The sequence below is a fragment of the Puma concolor genome, chromosome D3 (assembly GCF_028749965.1).
Source record: "Puma concolor isolate L17-30 chromosome D3, mPumCon1.1.hap2, whole genome shotgun sequence".
NCBI classification, from domain to species: domain Eukaryota; kingdom Metazoa; phylum Chordata; class Mammalia; order Carnivora; family Felidae; genus Puma; species Puma concolor.
In genome coordinates, this window is record NC_141678.1 from 68,286,866 (window position 1) to 68,306,489 (window position 19,624).

General features: G+C 57.6%; 1 protein-coding gene and 1 long non-coding RNA gene across 6 annotated transcripts in view; both read right to left on the bottom strand.

Annotated features, from left to right (window-relative positions):
* Positions 1-302: 302 nt before the first annotated feature.
* On the bottom strand, positions 303-3,175 carry LOC147575609 (uncharacterized). The gene is made up of 3 exons (XR_015242744.1): positions 1,328-3,175; positions 733-795; positions 303-615 (listed from the first exon to the last, which is right to left on the bottom strand). It is a non-coding gene; the product is annotated as an uncharacterized LOC147575609 (long non-coding RNA).
* A 4,605-nt stretch (positions 3,176-7,780) lies between these two features.
* ZBTB7C (zinc finger and BTB domain containing 7C) overlaps positions 7,781-19,624 on the bottom strand; it is a 349,974-nt gene continuing 338,130 nt past the window's right edge. For all 5 annotated transcript variants that reach the window (XM_086682916.1, XM_086682919.1, XM_086682918.1 and 2 more), the window contains 2 exons: positions 18,273-19,499; positions 7,781-8,564 (listed from right to left, as the gene is read on the bottom strand). In XM_086682916.1, the coding sequence (XP_086539042.1) occupies positions 7,913-8,564; positions 18,273-19,483 (1,863 nt within the window). In that variant the 5' untranslated portion in view covers positions 19,484-19,499 and the 3' untranslated portion in view covers positions 7,781-7,912. The remainder of the gene's footprint in view (positions 8,565-18,272; positions 19,500-19,624) is intronic.

Genomic DNA, 19,624 nt, shown 5'->3' on the forward strand with positions numbered 1-19,624 from the left:
CTGCTGTTGAATGGGTCTCCCTGGGTGTCTTCAAACAGCTTTCCATGCCAGGCAAACCCTGAGAAATCACCAGCTCCATAGTCTAATTTAGAAAGAGGATGTCCTCGTCGTTTCCTTCTCCCAGCTTTCCCACAGGAACCGGCAGCCGATTAACCCCCATCACTGGATTATCCAAAACAACAACTCAGACAAGCACCGGGATAAGCCGTGTGAGCTGGTCCTTTCCTCCCTCCCTCGGCCCCTCTCGCCTTCCCTCCTTCCTCTTCCATTGGAGGAATAAAAGCAACACAAAAGAAAAAAGGTGAAAAACAGACATGAGCATACTTATTTTGCGTGGCGTTGAAGGGGCAGAGAGGAAAGAAAAAAGGAAACCAATGTGGATTGAGCACCTACTAAGTGGCAGGCGGGGCTGGTGTTCCACAGGCCTCCTCCAGCCCCACGACAGCTCTCTGAGATGTCACCTCCTTCTTTCTATGGCGCCCAGCAAGGCTGCCCGGGAACACGGGGGCTCCAGGGCGGACAGAAGCTCTGGGTCAGTCCCCGGGGGCAGAGGCTGGGCTCAAAGCAGACGGGGAGGGAGACTCTGGAATCCTCTCCAGCCACTAGCAGCTCCATCTGGAGGAGAAAGGAAGGTGGCGAGCCCCGTATCATTTTGTTCCCTTCTTTCTTGCTATGCCACACCCTCCTCCCCCTCCTGCCCTCCCTCCCCCACCCCACCCCGCAAAGGCCTACCTTCGTGGGAAACCCCAGCCTTTAGGAAATGAAAATGCATCGCTGCGTCTCAGAATGCCGTTCCTGTAAGGAATGATATCGAAATGGCAAGATAACGAAGCCATTGTCAGTAAAGCCCACACGCGGGCTCTGCTGTGCGGATTAAACTAGAAAAGCCCGTTTTGAGGAGGGAGCCTGAGCCTGGGCCTGAATCTCGGCACTGGCAGAGCAATGTGGGTTAAAGTTCTGGGTCCCTGCAGGGAGGAAGAGGGGGACAAGGGGGACCCAGCCTGGCGAAGGTTACACTCCGGGGTGGCAGGCTTGTATGTCTCCGGGGCAAGGGGTGGGGGAGCTCTGAACGAGGGTTTTCCAGGGCTGCAGAGCCCTTGGCGTGTCGGGGGGGGGGGGGGGGGGGGCAGAAAACGGCCGGTACGAGCTTTGTCTGAATCGTCTAAAACTGTCTACATTCGTCTAAATTGTCTGAATTCTGTTCCTTGGCTCTTTCTGGGCCTCAGCTTCTGAGGGGACGGCGTCGTGCGGTGGCGAGGAGGCAGCGCATCCGGGTTCCAGCCCCGTCTCTGCCACAGCTCGCCGACCCTGCCCCCCTGTCCTCAACCGTCTGGCCGCTTCGGGCTTCGGGCCCGCCCGCCATCTGCAGAAAACCGCTTGGTATGTGGTGTGTTTTGAGGCCACATTATTGGAACTCTTTTCCTATTTGGAGAATATGCGTCATGAGTCCTTCCCTCTCAAGGCAGAAGCCGGAGGCTTACTTTCCCAGGCGGCCTGTGGTTAGGCCGCGAGGCATGGGCCGTGAGCTGTCGTAGTCAGATGCACCGGCGCAGGGTGCCACGCGGCGGGGAGCAAGGTGAGGAGGTCCAGCTGTGTGGGATGTGTTTTCTTCGGGCAGCAGGGTGGTGGGGAGTGGGCCACGGGGTGGCGCTCCGGGGTCACGGGCCGGTGTTAGGGTGAGCGGTGGGGTCTCCGCCTAGCAGCGGCAGCAATCAGATCTCCGCTGGAACAATGTGGCACAGCGCGCCCTGGGGTTGTTCCTGGCTTCCAGGCCTTGGGCTTTGTGCAATATTGACAAGGGCACCACTTCTGAACACTTGACTGCCATCTGCTGGAAAATGGCTGTGATATACAAACCTGGTGTCTGTTACAACAAACATACAGGTCTGTCTAGGTGGGAGTAGTGCCTCTTCAAGGGTCCTGGTGTTGTGCAGTATGCAACCTGCGCAACTGATCTTGGTGACTGCAAGCCTGACTCTTCGGCCCTTGTGGAGATTCTGTAAGAGACTTCTCATTTTTAATAAATGCCTTTTCTACTTAAGCTACCTGGATGGGTTCTGCTGTTTGGCTAAGAATCTCAACTGCTACAAATAGGGATAAGGATATGTGCCGCATTGGGCTGAAATCCAGTCAACCAATGGATGTAAGAGTCCTCTGAGGAAACATAAAGCACTTAATGTCACTCAGAGGTTGTGTGTGTGATGTATTCATTTTTAGAGGAACACGGGAAAGGGTCTGATTCACTCTATCTTCCTTCCTTATTCCAGAAACCCCTTTGTTTATTCTTTTGCATTTATGGCCAGGGTCAAAGTTCATGGTTGAATAGAGGAATCCCAAGGATGAGAATGAGAGTACGCGTTATAAATATTCCAGCAGGGAGGCCTGTGGGGAAAATGGCCTTGCTGGGGCTTGTCCGTGCACTGCCGCGTCTCCTATTGTCACAAGGAGGGACGACATCCGCCTGCGTATCATTTGTGTGACGACTCTGTGTGCGTGAGCGTGTGTGCGTGCGCGTGCATGTGCGCGCGTGCACGTGTGCGCGCGGCTGCGCGTGCATGTGTGGGTGTGCGGTCGCGCGTGCCTGGCTGCAGCTCAAGTGATCAGCTTCCAGGTTTTCCAGGATGGTCCAGATTTGAGATGTTTTGTCCTTATTTGTCAGTCCGTTTCTGGGCCCAGAGTTTTTGGTTTCGGCCGTGTGGGCTCTGTCCCTCAAGGTCACAACAGCCCCTGCCCAGGATGTGGTAAGAGGGAAAGAAAGAGCAAAGCCTCCCCAGGGAATCCTCTCCCCATCAATTGCTGGAAATGCCTGTTTGACTCAGTCCTCAGTGCTTCAAAGCTGAAAGGGGGGAGAGGGGCTATCTGCTTGCTTCCTGCAACCCCCTCCACTCCTGCACCCCTCAGCAGGGTAGGGGAGAGGTGGGGGGCGGCGGGGGAGGTCCAGGGGTGATTTCAAGGCTGTCCGTCGGAATCAGCCATACCTGTTGGCTGCTTGAGGCCTGAAACCGCTTTGCTCCAGGGCCTTTCTTTCCACCTTGAACCAGGAGCAGGGGTGTGTAAAGGCCGGGAGAGGGAGCCTGTGAGTCACGTTCACCCTCGGAGGCTCCCATCAGGGTGTCAACAGAGGGCAGGGAAGAGAAGACAGAGTGCTTCCCTCTGTCCTGAAAGACAGCTGGGATAGGAAGAGGCACCCGGAGAAGGGGACAGGGTGACACGGCGGGGGTGGGGGGGTGGGGGGGTGGGAAGGGGTTGGGGGGTTCGGGAAGTAGGCCACCGGATACAAACGTTTTTGATTCCGGAATTTGTCTCGGGTCCCTGGAGGGGCCTCCGACCCTCTGCCTGCAGGTGGCAGTTTCCATCCTGCAGGACCTCCTGACCCTTCACTCCTGGAGAGCGACAGACTTGTCGGATGAGGGAGCCTGTGGCCAGGAGGCCCTGCTCTTTCTCTTTCCCTTACGAAGCCCTAACGGCATTTGGCGCTCAGAAGGGCAAGTACACACACACAAGGGCAACACACAGTTGGGCTGTTTCTGGAAATGCCCGCCTGTCCACTGCGGTAAGCTTGGAAAACCCTCAGGGAGGACGAGCTGGCCAGGTCGCAGGACACGAGGAGGAACGGGGTCTGGGGAGAGGGCTGCCGGGATGTGACACGGACCGACTGCTGCAGCCCGCCAAGTGGAGACCTTTGTTCTCCGCCGTAAGTTCGGGCCCTGGGGACAGATAAAGGCCCAGGGTGAGAGACGGTCTTCATTCCTGTTGGTTCATTACTGTTTGGTCACAGAAGGGCCTCAAAATAAGTCAGGGCCTTTTGTACAGGGTCCCGTTTCTCTGGCCCCGCGTTGCTGGAGGTGGCCGGAGGAGGGCTGCGGGTGGGGGAGGGCGGACAGCCCTGGGCCACCGAGCTGAGTTTGGTGAACTTTTCCCAGCTCATCTTTTCCACGTGTCACCCACTCTCTCTGGCACAGTCCTTCCAGGCTCACGTGAGGATATATATTCGCCTTTTCCCAAATCAGACGGAAGGGACCCAGGGAGCAGCCCTCCTTCTTCTGGAGGAGACTCTCCTCTCTGGCATTCTTGAAAGGCTGTGTTGAAGCCTTCCAATGACTAAGAGCTCACTGCCTCACAAGGGACCTCATGCCTCTTTAGGGCAACTCCAGATGCTAGAAGTTATCTTCCTTTGTTTGGACACCCAGCTACCTCCTGGAATCTCCCTCCTATCCGTTTGAGTTGGCCAGACTTTTGGTCCAACCCTCCCTCTACCTGACAGGGCTTTAGAAGTTCCAAGGTCTGTTCGAACGTATTCCCTTAAGCCTTCCCCTGTGGGTTAAGAGGCACACGTTTCTTCGGCCTGTCCTCAGTGGCCTCATTCTCCGACCCTTCCCTCCCGCCCTGTGTTGGGAGTTCCTTTGCTGACAGAACCCCAACTCCCTAACCTCCTTGGAGCCCGAGGGAGCAGGCCATACCTGGCAGGGCTTCTATGGAATGCCCACCCGGCCGGGACTAGAGGAGAGTTTACTCACATGAGTTTAGGAGCCCCCAAGGGCCAAGCCTATTGGAGTCAGTTCCCTATCCTTTCTCCATGTTTGCCTACAGCATTCAGTGGACACTGACCCCCAGGATGAGGACCCAGTGGCCCTAGAATGTCTGAGCTGAGTGGAATCTCGACATGGCCTCGTATTTCTTGCACTGAGCTGGGCTGGCCCCCAAGCCCTCAGCCGTGAACTTAGGCCTCTCAAAGCTGCAGGGCCGCTAAGGAACATTCTGACTTTACTAGAAGATTCTGGGGAAAAGACAAGTAGTGTAACTGGCAAGTAGTTCAAGGTGATGTTTTTCTATTAAGGCAAATGCATCTCTACTACGTGATAGAAGGTGGACGCATGATTTTCGAAGCCACAACCCGCAGCTGCAGAATTTTACACTGTGGGAAGGTGGCTTCGGGCAGTTTTGTGGCGTTCAGGCCCCGTTCCCCAACGGACTGCCCCCGGCTGCTGGAGGGTGTTCGGGTGGAGCACTTGGAGAAGCTCTGGGTGCTTACTCCCCTTTGTCGTTAGAGGTGAGGAAAGGGAGGCCCAGAGTAGGGAAGTGGTTAGCCCGAGGACACACAGCTCGGAGGAGTCTGGAAACCCAGATTTGCCCTGTCCGGAGACGTGCTGCATTCGGTACCTAAGCATGTTTACCATGGCAAGGAAGGGGATCCCAACAGGCAAGCTTACGATCAAATAGTGCCTCACACGTCTGCAGGGCGGGAGACACGGAGGAATTACGTTCTGGCCTCCCTACCTCGCAGCTGCCCACTGACAACTGAAACAAGAATTGGAAGGAGGACGTCAACCTGAACCAGGAAACGGGCCGGCACAGCTTTCTGTCACTCGAAACACCGGCCTTCAGGCGACTACATACGGGTTTGTGCTTTCTGCCAAGGGGTCTTTGACATTTACTGTAAGCTCCTGACACCCGAGCGCCCCGTCCTTTTTTACAGCGAGCACCTACCCATCGACTAGCGGCTGGTCACCTCTCACAGAAGTGCAACTCTCGGTAATTTACTCAAGTCAGTTAATACTGTTTAATAAATAGGCCAGAAAATTAGCTGAGGGGTTTTCTCGGCGGGCTGCGGTGTGCGACCAAAGTTGTGGAAGATTGTCCTTTGAATCACTAAGGCAAACTCTGTTGTGTCGTTTTACAGAAAGCAATCACATAAAAAAGGGTTATAAATAGGAAAAAATTCCAAAGTTTCCCCACAGAGGGACAGGGAAATTGAAACACCAAAAAAAAAAAAAAAAAAAAAAAAAAAAAAAAAAAAAGAAAGGAAGGAAAGAAAGAAAAAAGGAAAGAAAAAGAAACAAAACAAAACACAACCACCCCTACCCCCACAAAACATTTGCGTCAAGTTCTCCTCGATCATACAGTACTCAAGATCTTTGGATATTTTACAATATACAACTCCAAATTGCAGCCAAGAGAAAACAAAAAGAACTAACCAGTTGTCTGAAAAACTGAGTTTATAAGAAGTCATTACCTTTACAAAATAAAAACAAAGCCCCAACACCACTGGATTCCAATTTGTTCATTTTTCCTTGTTTTCTTTGAAAGTTTGGGTCAGCCCCAACCCCTTGGCTGATGGGGAGGGAACACGGGGATGTTGACTGATGGGTCCCAGAACCAAGTGTCAGAAACAGAGACAGGAGTCTAAGAGGTGGCTGCCCAGAAGGATGGTGTCTGAAGACAGAAGGGTGTCAGGACCAGTTTCCTCTGGTCGGAATGGCGTCTGGTGGGGTGTGGAGTCAGGGTCCTCTTCTGGGGAGCTGGAGAGTGACAGAGTCTGTGGTCTTCTCTGGCCTTTTTGTTCTTTTGTGTGTGTGTGTTTGCTCAGGAAGAAGCCAAGGCGACAGGAAGAGCCGAAGTCTCTTGTGCCCGCAGCTCCTGGACTGGGGACACCGGCCCTGGGTAATCCATGCAGATGAACCCTCCTACCGTCGGGACTACCGAGAAACAAAGGCAAACTCAGCAAGAGAAGGGATGGAGGGCAGGAAAGGGGAGAGAAGAGGAAGGCACAGGGCCAGCAAAGCTGTCTTCCTTCTCAAGACCTACTGCTAGCTTGTGAACCAGGGAGAGCGTGCGTGCGTGCATGCGTGCGTGTGGGCAGCTGTGACTCACAGAGCCCCCAAGACCCCTACTGGAGCCGGGCCCCGCCTCCCACCACCGAGGGAAGCCAAACCACCCAGCTTCCTGCCCGAGCCACGAGGGAGGGCTTGAGGGTGTTCAAACACAGCAAAGGGGGCAATCCCCAGCAATACCGGAGCCCTGAGAAACCCACAACAAACATAAACCCTGGGTAACCGGGTGTTTTGTCTGTTTCTAGGAAACAGGGCAGAGGGGGGCAGCCGCCAGGTGTTAGGAGGTGACTCTCGGCCCTTCCGTGTTGGCCCCAGGAGTCCCAAGAGACTTTGTACAGCCCTGGAGAGGGAGTCAATGCTAACTAGTCGTCCCCAGGGGCCCTGGCTTACACCATGGCCTGCCTGCCTGGAGAGGTGGGGAGTATTTGGAGTTCCCCACAGCTGCCTGTGGACACGGCACATCTCAGCCCTTCTTTGTCACTCCTGTCTAGGGTGGCCACATTCCTCACCTGTGCTAATAGAGAGGTGGATGTGAAAAAACTAAATCCGGCAAGATAGACGGTTTCACCAGAGACTTTAGGCGTGCAAAGCTCCCACCTTCTCAGTTCTTTTGTGGGGGGCGGGGGGGGGGACAGGTATGTATATGTGTGGGGGTGGGTGCAAGAGGGGAAACTAAATTGCCAGCTCCCCTTCGGAGCAGGGTAGAGACGACCGACCCGTCCAAGGTCACAGGACGGTGAGGAAAAATGGGCCCGGACTCCAGGAGCCTTCCCTGCCAATAGGGCATTTTCCACAAGGATCCCGGGATGGCTGGAGACGAGAAAAGTGACCCACCAGAGCAGGGTCAGCAGGGACTCTGCCGTAGAATGGTGGCTCAGCTAGGATGGGCGCCCCAGGCCCCTCGGTAGGCCTCGTCCCTGTTTCACCTGGTCTGCCTCTGGCCAAGCTACCTTCCTCCATCGAGCCCCACACGCAGCTCCAGAGTGCTCCTGGGCACCCAGGGTGTGGCCTCCTCGGGGCACGGGTCCCTGTGAGTTTGTGTGTGACAGCTGGAGAGACAGCCAGGTGGAGGCCAGGCCCTGGGCTCCAGGCCCTGTGGGAGGAGATGCCCACCTCAGACACCACCAAAAGGGGTGCAGGAGGCCTTGGGAGGCCTAGAAAGTACCACTGCTGCTGCTAATACGTTTTCGTTCTTTTCCTTTGTGATTTGAAAGAAACAGTCCAGACCCACTGGGTAGGGCAGGGGACGCCTGGTGGGAGAGGAGGCAAGGGCCGCTGGACTGGGATCGACAAAGACCAGCCTAGTTGTTGGCTTCAGACATGGAGGCCACGTGGTTGAGGCCGGCGAGCCCCGGGAGGCCGGCCAGGCCCGCGGCCCACGGGTCGGGCAGCGGGAAGTAGGGCCGCGCGGCCGCCACGTTCTCGGCCAGCGCGAAGGCCAAGAGGCCCCCCGCGTTCCTCTCGGCCTCCAGCTGCGCGCGCCCGAACAGCTTCATCTGCGTCTCCTCGAACTGCCTCTCCAGCTCCTGCAGGCTCAGCGCGCCCTTGGGCGCCGCCAGGAAGTGCTTGGCGGGGCTGGGGCCGGGGAGGCACACGGCCGCCCCGCCCAGGTGGCCGCCCACCTCGCCCAGCGCGGGCGGCATCACGAAGGCCGCCTTCTCCGGCGCGGGGCCTCCGGGCCCGAAGAGCAGGCTGGCGGCCCTCCAGGCGGCGGGCTTGCGGCCGCGCCGGGGCCGGGCCATGCGGCAACTCTGGCGCTTGATGTGGCGGTGCAGGTGGTCGGAGCGCGTGAAGCTCTTGTAGCAGAACTCGCACTGGTAGGGCCGCACGCCCGTGTGGATGCGCATGTGGTTCTTGAGGTCGTAGTTGTGCACGAACTTGGCGTTGCAGTGGATGCACAGGTAGGGCCGCTCCCCCGTGTGCTTCCGCATGTGGATCTTCAGCTTGTCCTGCCTGCGAACGCAGAGGCGGCGGTCAGTCCCCGCGGGGAACCCCGGGAGCCGCGCCCCCCAGCCCCTTCCCCCACAACCCGCTCCAGCTGGCCACGGCAAACGGGCCCCCATGCTAGGGTTTACTTGCAAACGCGGCCTCACTGCGAACGGGTGTGGCTACTCACCTGGATCAGAGGGCTGGAGAAGGAGCGGTGTCCCGAAAGGCCTCCTTCCCTCCAGGACCCCGCTTACTCGTCAGCTCCGAGTAAGGAAGCCGCACCCTCTGTCGGAGGCCCGGCTGGCACGCTGGAAAATGGGCCTGTCGGGGACACTTCTCCCCACAAGTCAGCAGCCTGGCCTTAGCCCTTGGGCGGTGTGGCAACCTCTGACACCGCCTTGCGCCTTAATTTCACGCCCACTGTCTCCAGGCAGGTCTTCCCTCCTGTTCCTCCTGTGCCTTTGCCCCATCCTGGCCCCTGGGCTCTGGAGATCTGTCTGTCCTCGGCACTAATCTGGGAGGCTACAGAAGCCGGGCGCACCTCGTTCAAGTCTCCTGCACTGTGGTTTCGCATCCCAAGCTGTGGGCTTTCCTCTTTGTCTGCAGAGAATTCCAGGGTTTACAAAAGAGCCAGGTGCGACAAGAATGTAGCCTAATCTAGGGCAAAGCTTTTTAGGATTTACGTGCTATTATTCAGAGGGAAGGTATGGTGTAAAGGTGGGGCTCCGTTGGGGTTTGGGAGCCCCTGCTCCAGCTGCAGACCCACCGCGAACATGCTGAAAGACCTTAGGCAAGTTACTCAACGTCTCTGCACAGAGCTGAATTTAGCATTAGACACAGTTCCTATTGTCCGGGGCTGACGGAGAGAATCCGGGTTTGTGTCCAACTAGATTCAACACACCTCCTGGTGATCTCGCAAGGAACACTGACATCGCGGGGCTGTCTTCCTAAAGACCGAGCGCTACACAAGGCAGCTAGAGGAGCCTTCCAGCCTGGCCGAAGTGGAGTCAGGTGGGCTGCAAGAACCCCTCTCGGGGTCCTTCCGCAGCCTTCCCCCACCAGGCCTGGCAGGCCAACAGGCTCTGCGTCCTGTCTCCTACCTCCTCCCCGCAGGTGTGGCCCCGGGTGGGGCATCTGTCTGTAATTTTTGCCTCGGGTTTGAGGTCAGAACAGATGCAGAGCCCAGGCATTCGCCCTGAAATGGCCAGATTTAAACCATGCTCAATATAACCAACCGCAGGACAGCGGGAGCAGGTCCTGGTCTCCTGGTGTCCCCTGGCCGCTAGAGGTCTCACTGGCTCTCATTTTTGGACTGCTTCCCCAGGGGCGGGGCAGGAGAGAAAAGGACATTCTTAGGTACACTGGACCAGGACGGGTCCACCCCTTCTACCTGTGCTCCCAGGAAGGCTCAGGGCACCTGGGAGATGGAGATGGGGGGAGGGAGGAGGAAGTGAATGCAGCTTCCGAAGCCGGCAGGTGTCCCCGCACACCAGACCCTCCTCTCCTCCACATTCTCCGTCCCTGCCCCTCCCACGAGCCACCAGCTGCGCCCAGGCTGCATGGCACCCTGCTGTGACATCCCACGCTCCCTTCCCCAGCCACAGCATACTGCCCTTATGGTGTCTATAACCCACATTTCATCCAGGTGACTGGGGGGTTTGAACAGGAAGGGGCTTAAGCGAGCATAGGGGCCAGTGGGTCTCAAACTTGAGCCTGCCTAAGCACGCCTCTCAGGGCTTGATGAAGCAGCATGCTGGGCCCCACTCCCGGAGATGGTGCTTTGGGAGGTCCCCGGGGGGAGAGGGCAGGGAACACGCATTCCTAACAAGCTGTCAGATGCCGCTGCTGGTGCTGCGGGTCCATGGGTCCATGCGTCACTTTGAGAGCCACCTTTGCTGGTGGGCAAACTGGGGCCCAGGAAGGGGAACTCGACAGGGCCACCCAGAGAGTAATGGCAGAGCCGAGGCTAGAACTCACTCCTCTTTCCTCACTACTGCAGAAGTGGGGTGCACAGTGCCCTTTGTGCCCCAGCAGCAACGCGATCTAGTCATGAGGGATGTGTCTTGGGACTCACACATTCATCTAGGCTCTCAGGGAAATGCCGATGCCAGGTGGTCAGCTGGGCGCGCTCACTGGCTACGGGACTTGTGTCCTCACCAGGGCCCGGTGGAGGACTCCGTTGGAGTCATCAGTGGGGCTTTAAGTATATCAACTCACTTAATTCCACCATAACCTTATAAGGTGGATATTTTTCAAAATCACTGTTGCACATAATTAGTATTGATGCTGAGGGTCACCCTCAAATCATGGACGGTGCAAATGGTAAATCTTTAGATATTAAGGGCCCACTGTAAATATCCACAACTTCTCCCAAGCTTTTCATTAGAGCATCCAGATTAAGTCACATCTTAGCAGCAGTTAGCTGGCATGTGTAGGAAGTGCTGAGAAGGTGACTTCCTTTCACTGAGCACCTGCTATGGGCAGACGACTACACCATTTCAATGACCCTGGGAGGTTGTTATTGAGAGGCAAGTTGTGGTGTAGGAGTGGGGCCCCCATTAGGGGTCTGGGAGCCCCTGCTGCAGCTGCGGACCCACCACTAACCTTCTGGGTGACCTCAGGAAAGTTACTTAACCTCTCTGTGCAGAACTGAACCTGGGGCCAGACATCAGTTCCTATTGTCCAGGACTGATGAGAGAAGCTGAGTCTGTATGAGTTAGATTCAACATACCCAGAATAATTTCCTCACTTAGAGGAAGAGTTGAGGCTCAGAGAAGTCAAGCAGCTTTCCCAGAGGTGTCCAGGCACAAGGGGCCAAGGAACATGGGGAGCAGTCTGAGGTATGGTTTGTTTGCAAGCTCTTCTGAGGTTGAGAAAGGGTAGATTTTCAAACCGGGGACTTCCAGCCTGTGAGGGAGTCAGGGCTGCCTCAGAAAGTGAAGACTAGAACAATCAAAACAGGGCATTTGCAGCCAGCTTTCGGACTCTGGGGCCAGAAGACCGGGGCATGCCTTGGGAGGGGCTCAGCCCTGGGCAGGAGCTGGCCGTCCCTAATGGAGACTTTTGTGGGAGCAGTGGAGGGTAGAGCTGCAAAGCTTATGATATGTTAGTCCTGGAAAAGAAAGTTAGAGATCATCCAGTCTACCAGGATCCCATTAACATGTTGTGATTCACAGTCTGAGTCAGTGCGCCCAGTAACCTGCATTTTAGCAGTATATTTGCGAGGACCTTGAAAATACTGATTTCATTCAGTCCCTTAACTCTCAAGATGAGGAAAGCGAGGACAGAGAGGGAATGGCTTTCTAAGGTCACATCTCCTCCTTATTCCTGTAATGACCTTTGCGCGTGGATATGATGCACATGCGCGTTGAGAGGCCCGGGGCCAGCCACACTCCAAGAACTGGACCAGGTCCTTAGCTGCCCTGGGCCCCAGTTTCCTGACCTCTACAATGGTGGGGGGACACTGGGCTGCACCATTGTGACCTCTGGTGTTCTGTAAGTGTTCGAATGTTCTGGGTGTTCTGGGTAATGGGCTTACACTGAATCTCTTTCTCGCTAGTTGGCTTCATGCATTATGGTTGTTTTACCCCTATCTGAGGTGATGGATGTGTTAACGTGTTCACCACCACGTTATTGTGGTCTCACGACATTGTATAAGCTTACATGTTAGACGCCAGTCATATCTCAACGAAGCTGGGAAAAAAGAGACCACCCACCTACTTGCTCGCCCCCGGCCCCCACAGTACTGCACCTGCACAGCACATGGATATGCTCTTCCACTAGCAGGCTGTGCTCTGGTCACTTTGTATCCTGGCCACCCGCAGGCACGAGCTGGGCTTCCAGGCTTCCCTCCCTCCAATGCGGAGCCTGCCATATTGAGAGATGTGGATGTTTGGCACACCCTGTGTCCTTCCCTTTCTGCGCAGATCTCGTGTTCCCACGCCAGCGCTCCATCTCTGGGCTCCCACCAGAGGTCCAACCCCGGATGTCAGCGTGTGCACTCCTTCCTTTCCAGCCGTGAGCCCTTGGCTCCGGCCCCCCTCCTCCCTGCACCTCTCTCTCAGTTTACTTTTGCAAACCGCCCTGCCTGAAATGTCTCCCACTCCCAACTCCCCCTCCTCCCGCTCCCGCCAAGCTTTCAAGGTCAGATTCAAGGGCAATACTCTACAAGCCTTTCCCTGTCCACCCAGGCCCCGTCCTTCGCCCTCGCCTTCCAGAGCATCTGCGACCTGAGTACTGTACCTCAAGCCAGGTCACTGAGGGGCAAGGAGGGAGCAACAGAAGACAACGTGTCAGCATCACCGTCTCCTGTTCCCAAATGACCCCATAGGTATCAGATTTGTCTCCCCTTCCCTGCCCCCCCTGCAGGGCGTGGGCTCCGGGAGCCAAGCCTCTCTCTCCGTACTGTGGCCCCTTTTGACCGTACGGGTACTCTTGGCAGATGAAGAAACAGTGCTCAGAGGTGCCTTTGCTGCTTTTATTTTCTACGCGTGTTATTTCCAGGGCAGGGGCCATCACGTGTGCCGTTTTCCTGAGCTGTCCCTGTGCAGAGCCACCTCCCTGTCCCTGGCTCCTGCAGCCCCGTCTCGTTGGAAGCCCGGGCAGCAAGATGATGCAGGGGGAGCACATGGATGGGCGAGGAGCACTGGTCCCGGCTACTGCAGATAAGGAACCAAGGCTCTCCGTACTAACCAGTAGCAGGGACCAGGTGCTTGCTGGCACCCGGCAGTTATGCCTTATCTCGCGGAAGCCTATGGAGGACGTGTCGCCATCACTGTCGTGAGGAAACTGGGGCAGAGAGGCTGCAGTAATGCGTCCACAGCTTCCCTGATCTTGGGCCATATGTGAATGGAATCAGGGGCCTGGGGGCAACTTTAGGAAGCGCCTGCTCCAAGCCCCTCACGTTACACGTGGGGAAGCTGAGGCTCAGAGAGGGGAGGAGGCCAAAGTCACACAGGCAACGAGAGGCAGAACCAGGGCCCTGAGCCTGGGGTTCCTGATGACCACTCTGGTGCCCTTTCCAAGGTGCCCCAGTCCGCGGAGACCCTGAGCCCTCCGGTCCCTCCTGGAGCAGCGCTTAGCGTGAGCCCGGCTGGCACTGCTCTCTCAGCCCTCGCTCACGCTCAGTCTGCGGCACCGAAGGTACCGGATCTGCTTGCGTGAGGATCTGCCAGACCCTTCTGTATCCTGTGCGGATGGCGCATGGCACTGAACACGCAGCGGGGGGCTCATGGCTCGTTTGTCGACTGACCGCTGGCCTGCAGCTGCCAGATTGGCTCTCAGGACCCCCTACTCCAGTTCCAACGTGCTCTTGGTCACCCTGATTCCCTTGTCTGCCACCCCCTTCCTTTACTCTGCACTGGGAGCAGCCCCGGCCACGTGTGCCCGAGCCTTGATCTGCATTCCCCCTTCCAGCCCGGAGAGCTTATCGTGGGAAAGATGCGCCTGTCCTCATGAGCTCATTCCCCTGAGTGAAAGCGAGGGCTGCGGGGTCTCGCCCGGGGGCCTCGGCCTCCACGAGGGCTCCCGGTCACGATAATGCTTTCCCAGCACCATCCGCCCAGACTTCTTGGTAACCTGATGGTCTGAGACAAACCCTCTTCCTTCTGCCACTGCTAATGACATTGCATTATCTTAATAAGGTCCCCAGGGCTGCCAGGAGTGGGAGGGCTAAAAGGAAAATACGGGAAGAAAACAGCAGCCAGGCTCCTGGCCTGGTCTGGGGAGCAGACTGCTGCCGGCGTGCGGAGCGACCAGCACGGGGCTCACGCCGGCAGCAGCTGTTGGAGGCAAGACCTTGCGGCCTTTACGGGACGGTGGCAGGAGACCCCGTGGAAACTGGGGACGTCGCAGCTGGCCAGAGAGTGATGCTCAGGGTGTGAGGCATAGGCAGGAGGACTCCCAAGTGCTTGCGGGGTGACCAGAGCTAGGAGGGGACAGCATGGGGCCAAAGAAAACAGTCTGGTTGGAGCCTTTGAGGCCTTGCCCGGTTTCCGGGGGTGTGTCCTATCTGAAACAACCGGTGTAGGACAATGGTCCCCAGGGCCGGTGGAAATTGAGCACCATCTCAGAGGGGAGGGTCTGATGCCAAGGGACAGACAACAACATGGCGGGGAAGGCCTTCATCTCTCTCCTTGGAGAACGACAGAATGAGAGCTACCGGCAGGCTTTGGGGGCAGAATGGGCTCTGTGGGAAGGAATCCTGGGTCCTTCCACCACGGTGGCTGAAGCCATTAGGAATGATGTCCCCATGGGCGTGGCGATTCTGGGAGTCGGCATCTGAGGCCGTAACTCGGAGCCTGAGCCAAAGGGCCACTTTGCAAGAAGAGGGTAGGCCCCTCCAACATCCCTCAGGGCGACGGGAAGCGGGGTCACATCAAGGAGAAGGGAAAGGAGGCCCGACTAGAGAGTAGAAGCCCAGTTGTGTTCAAGGAAAGAACGGGAAGATAGTGTCCAGGAGGAGGAGTTGAGGGCAGCCGGTCCCGGCTCCCTCAGCCTCTGGGGGGCCGGGTCCCAAGGAGCGGCTTGGCCTTGCAAGGGAGTCTGGGAATTCTGAGTCAAGGCAGCAGCTGCTTTCAGTGGCCGCTGAAGCGCCTCCATCTGGGGAGGGAGGGAGGGAAGGTGTTCTGGGTGGTGGCTGCAGGAAGTCAGCCACAAAGAAGGTCCCCGTGGGAAGGCTGCAAGGGGACTTGGCGGCAGGGAGAGGTATGGGAAGCCCTACATGGACGGGCTGGTGGGAGACAGAGAAGACAGAGAAGAACCCTTGCAGGGCAGCTCCGGGAGGGACGGGAGGGGAGCACCGAGCCAGTTCTTCTGAAGAATGTGACCCGGAGGGCGGTCGGGGAGCGTTCCAGGCGGACGGCCACAGCCCAGGGTACGAAATAAAGTCCCCAGGGTCCCTTGTGGGAGGAGGCCAAGAAAATGTCCAGCCTCCCCCCACCCTGGGGCTCCTCTGCCCCCGGGAAGGGAGTGCCCGAGAGCAAGTCTGATCTTTGTCAGCAGGGTCCCGGTCCAGTGGGAACCGGGTGAGGGGAGGTGCTGACGGAGGCAGGAACGCAGCTGCTTCAGGGGCCCAGATGGCTGTGGCAGAACAGAGCAGGAGCAAACCGGAGGGAGGGCAGGGCAGACGCAAGGCCGCCCCGTGGGCGGCCGGTCTGGCCTGGAGGGCTGGTGAGACTGCAGGCACAGAGGCCCCCTAAGTGATCATCAGGAATGTGCTGGGAGGGAGGGTTCTGGAATGCAGCCCTCCTATACAACCCAATATCCTGCCCAAACCAGGAGGCCAACTCAGAGAATGTTCTGGTGTCAGGAGGGCGAGAAGTCTGTCTGCAGTGACTGAGCAAGTTTAACCCTCTCCCTAGGGAAGGCAGGGCCCACAGACCGGCGTGGCCTGGACAGAAGGCTGTGTGTGGGAAGGGCCTGGAGGGAAGGCACTTGGGGTCCTGGGCAGGCTCACTATGTGGCATGCTGAGACGTGCATCACCCTGAACCCACAGACCTGGGGCTCCCCTGAAGGGAGAGGTGTCCTGGAGGCAGCCATCTGTGAAGGGAACAGGTATGGGAAATTAGGGACACGGACCCTGGACGGCAGGAGGGGGGCACTCTGGCGGACTTGGGGCCTGGCTTTGTGAAGAGTGTGCTCGTCTTTGAAGTCATTCCTGGGGTCCTGGACTGGGAGTCACAGGCTGGAGATGGGTGAACGGCACTCCAGTGTAGATTGTGCCCTAGTTTATCTCCCCAGTGTTATCCCTGTGGCCTTGTGCTCTTGTCACACACCTTGTTCAGGTGTTCTGGCCCTGCACAGGGGTGAATTCAGGAGAAGGTGGTGGGGGTGGGGCATCAGAGCGGCAGGGGCATTAGTGAGGGATATCCCAGGGGAGGTGATCCCCAGGAAATTTGGGTCCAGCTGCTACGCGGCGATAACAGCAGAACACCCTGAGGTCAGCGTTGCAGGGCGGAAGGGGATGCACGCGGGATATGGGGGGGGGGGGGGCCCTGCCCCTCCGCACCTGGGGACTCTCCCTCCACTGTCAGCTCAAAGCATCTGGGAGAGATTCGGTGTGGGGTTTCCCTCCCAGAAGCAGCTGTGCGGGGACCCCAAGGCCACCTTTGAAACCGTCAGCATCGTCCTTCGGAACAGTCACCAGAGGAGCCTGCTGCAGAGCCGTTTCAGCAATGCCACGGTCACCTGAACACATTTCCGACACCCTTCTCTGGAGACTTCAAACAGAGTTTTCAAGCCACCCAAGACAGCGGGTCTCATGACTTTGTAAGACTCATCTTCTTTTTACGCCCGAAAAATACCGTCCCTGATATGCTGTTCAACTTGACGGCAAAACAATTTCACCCTGTGCTCAAAGGCTAAAGCTTGGGCCCACTGAGGAAGCTCAGGAGAAGGCGCCCCCAGCAGTTCCCAAAGAGAAATTTCCAAGAGGATGTGGGGTAATGGCAGCTCCACTGGCGTAAGTGTGGGTCTCGGGCTGGGTTCTTTGCCAGGGACGGGGGCCGTGTGAAGAAGAAGTGCAGGTACGAAAATGGTACTTGGGTTCCTCTTATATAACCAGGGGATTTTTCATTCCAAATAAGCCTAGGACCTGGAAGAGAAGGACACCATCGACTCCAACAAACCAGTGCATATGATTTGAATAGAAATGCACATCTTCAAAGGAAAGGACCTGGTCCGGTCAGTCACGGTCACAGAGCTCTGTCCACATCTGACCCACAGAAACGAGCAAGCCCTGAGGCAACGCCACTCACCAGAACTTTCTCCACCGTCAAAATGGCTGGGAGGGTCAGCCTCACGCCAGTGACCACAAACAGCCCCGACAGACCCCATTTTCCCCAGAGGAGGACCATCAACACCGGGCAGGGAACCAATCTGACCCACATCATCCCACTAATCAGCTTTGAACCTGAAAGTTGCCGCGCAGAGGGGGTACGTAACACACGCTTGCTGACCGGCACGGAGTCTGTGAAAGGCGAAAGGCTTGTCACGTATTGCTTTCAAATTTCAAATCATACAACCGCAGGAAGTTAACCCTCTTCCCAACGTGGAGAGTCAAGGCGGAGAACATAAACAAGAGGCTTATCCTTTAGCTCGGATCCCAAAAGAAGATCGGAAGGGCTCCAGGGGTCTCTACAGTCTCCTGGTCACAGATTTTGCTGTCCTGCAAGTCCCAGCTCTGGCATCTTCCTCTGCATGTGCTTACCAGAGCAGTGGATGGCTCATCTGTAAACACAAGGCCAGAGCACCTCCCCATCTCCCCAGGACCTGGCCGTGGTGACAATATGCAATATACTTAGGACAGCCCCTGGCCCGTCCCGAATAAGATAAAGAGGCGGCCCTCCGCAGGGGAGCCTCAGAGCGGCTTCCGTGGATCCACAGTGGGGAAGTGGAAGGGAGGTCAAGCGAGCGAGGAGCTGAGGCCCCTCGCTTCCGACCGAACTTGAACCCCTCTGCCCTCATCTGTGTTATATCTTGTGCTTCCGCCTGAGAGTGTATCTCAGACAGTATTTTAGCCCCTTAGGGAGAGTTTGGAAATCGCCACACCAGGGAAGGCCTGGCATGCCTTCTAGTGAATAAACTTGCCATGCATCCGGGGTTTGGCTGGGCCTCCCCTCCATCCCAGCCCTCCGTGTCCCTCTCTGCTGTCGTCACGGGCCACCCCCCCCACCGCCCTTCCTCCTCCCCCCCCCCCCCCGGGTCCCCCGCCTGAGGGCTGTGATGCGCACCTGGTGAAGCGGACCTCACAGATGTTGCACATGTATGGCTTCTCCCCGGTGTGGGTCCTCATGTGCCGCGGCAGCTTCCCGGCCCCCATGATGACTTTGTGGCAGATGGGGCACTGCTGAGAGGCCTTGGGCTTCAGCTTGCGCTCCTCCACCAGCGGCCAGGGCGGGAAGAGGCCCCCCAGGTGGGTGGCACTCAGGAAGTTGAGATAGGCACCGTAGTCGTTCTCCGCCTTGATGGGGCCCAGCGGCCCCCCGGGAAGGTCGGGGAACATGTCCTTGAAGAAGTCGTTGGGGAAGGGGGGCGGTGGGGGCGGGGGCAGCTCCTCCTTCTCCTCCTCCTTGATCTTCCGGTTCTTGATGACCAGGTCTAGCGGCCCACTGTCCATGGGCTGCTCAGGCAGCTGGGCAAAGGCACCGAAGTCCCCCGGCCAGAGGTGCGGGAAGAAGTCAGGGGCGAATGGAGATAAGGAGGGTCTCCTATCAGTGATGTTGGCTTTGGGGTACAGGTTCTCCCTCAGCAAGGATTCGATGGAGAAGTCCCGGATGACGCCCAGATGGCCGGGGCTGCCGGCCTGGAAGGAATCGGGGAAGTCCCTGGGTGCGTCGGAATAGGCCTTCTCCGTGAGATTGTCCGTCTTGGAGGGGCTTTGGTGGCAGTTGATGTCCTGGGGGTCGGGCAAGTTTTCTTGGTCGGCGAAGTCTTCGGTGTCATCATCTTCGTCTTCTTCCTCTTCCTCCTCCTCTTCCTCCTCGTCCTCCTCATCATCGTCATCCTCGTCGTCGTCGTCGTCCTCCTTGTCGTCCTCCTCCCCGCCGTCCCCGCCGGGCTCCATGATCTCCAGGCACACGTTCACGATGCACTGGATCTCCAGCATCCTGGCGGCGTTGAGGATGTGCTTGACGTTGGAGGCGGTGATGGTGAGCGTGGAGGTGTAGGCGAAATCCAGGATGGCAGCCAGGGCCTCGGGCTGGACAAAGTCGATCTCGTAGACGTACGGCTGACTGGCCAGGGCGCCGGCCGTGAACAGCTTCTTGAAGTACTTGCTGCAGGCCGCCAGGACGGCGCGGTGGGTGCGGTACTCGTGCTCCTGTACCACGAGGAGCACGTCGCAGAGCAGGCCGTCCTGCCGCTGCTCATTCAGGCTGCACAGGACCTCGCTGCTGTGGTTGGGGAAGGGAATGCCGATGAGTTCGTCGATGCCATTGGCCATGTTCTCAGCCAGAGCCCTGCAGGGACGCACAGAGAGGAGGCCGGGGTTAGAGGCACAGTCCCAGGAGGGGACACCCAGCTCTGGGGCCGGTGAGGGGGGCCGCCGGGCTGGTGGGCGTGCTGGCCACGGCACCCCTGCCTT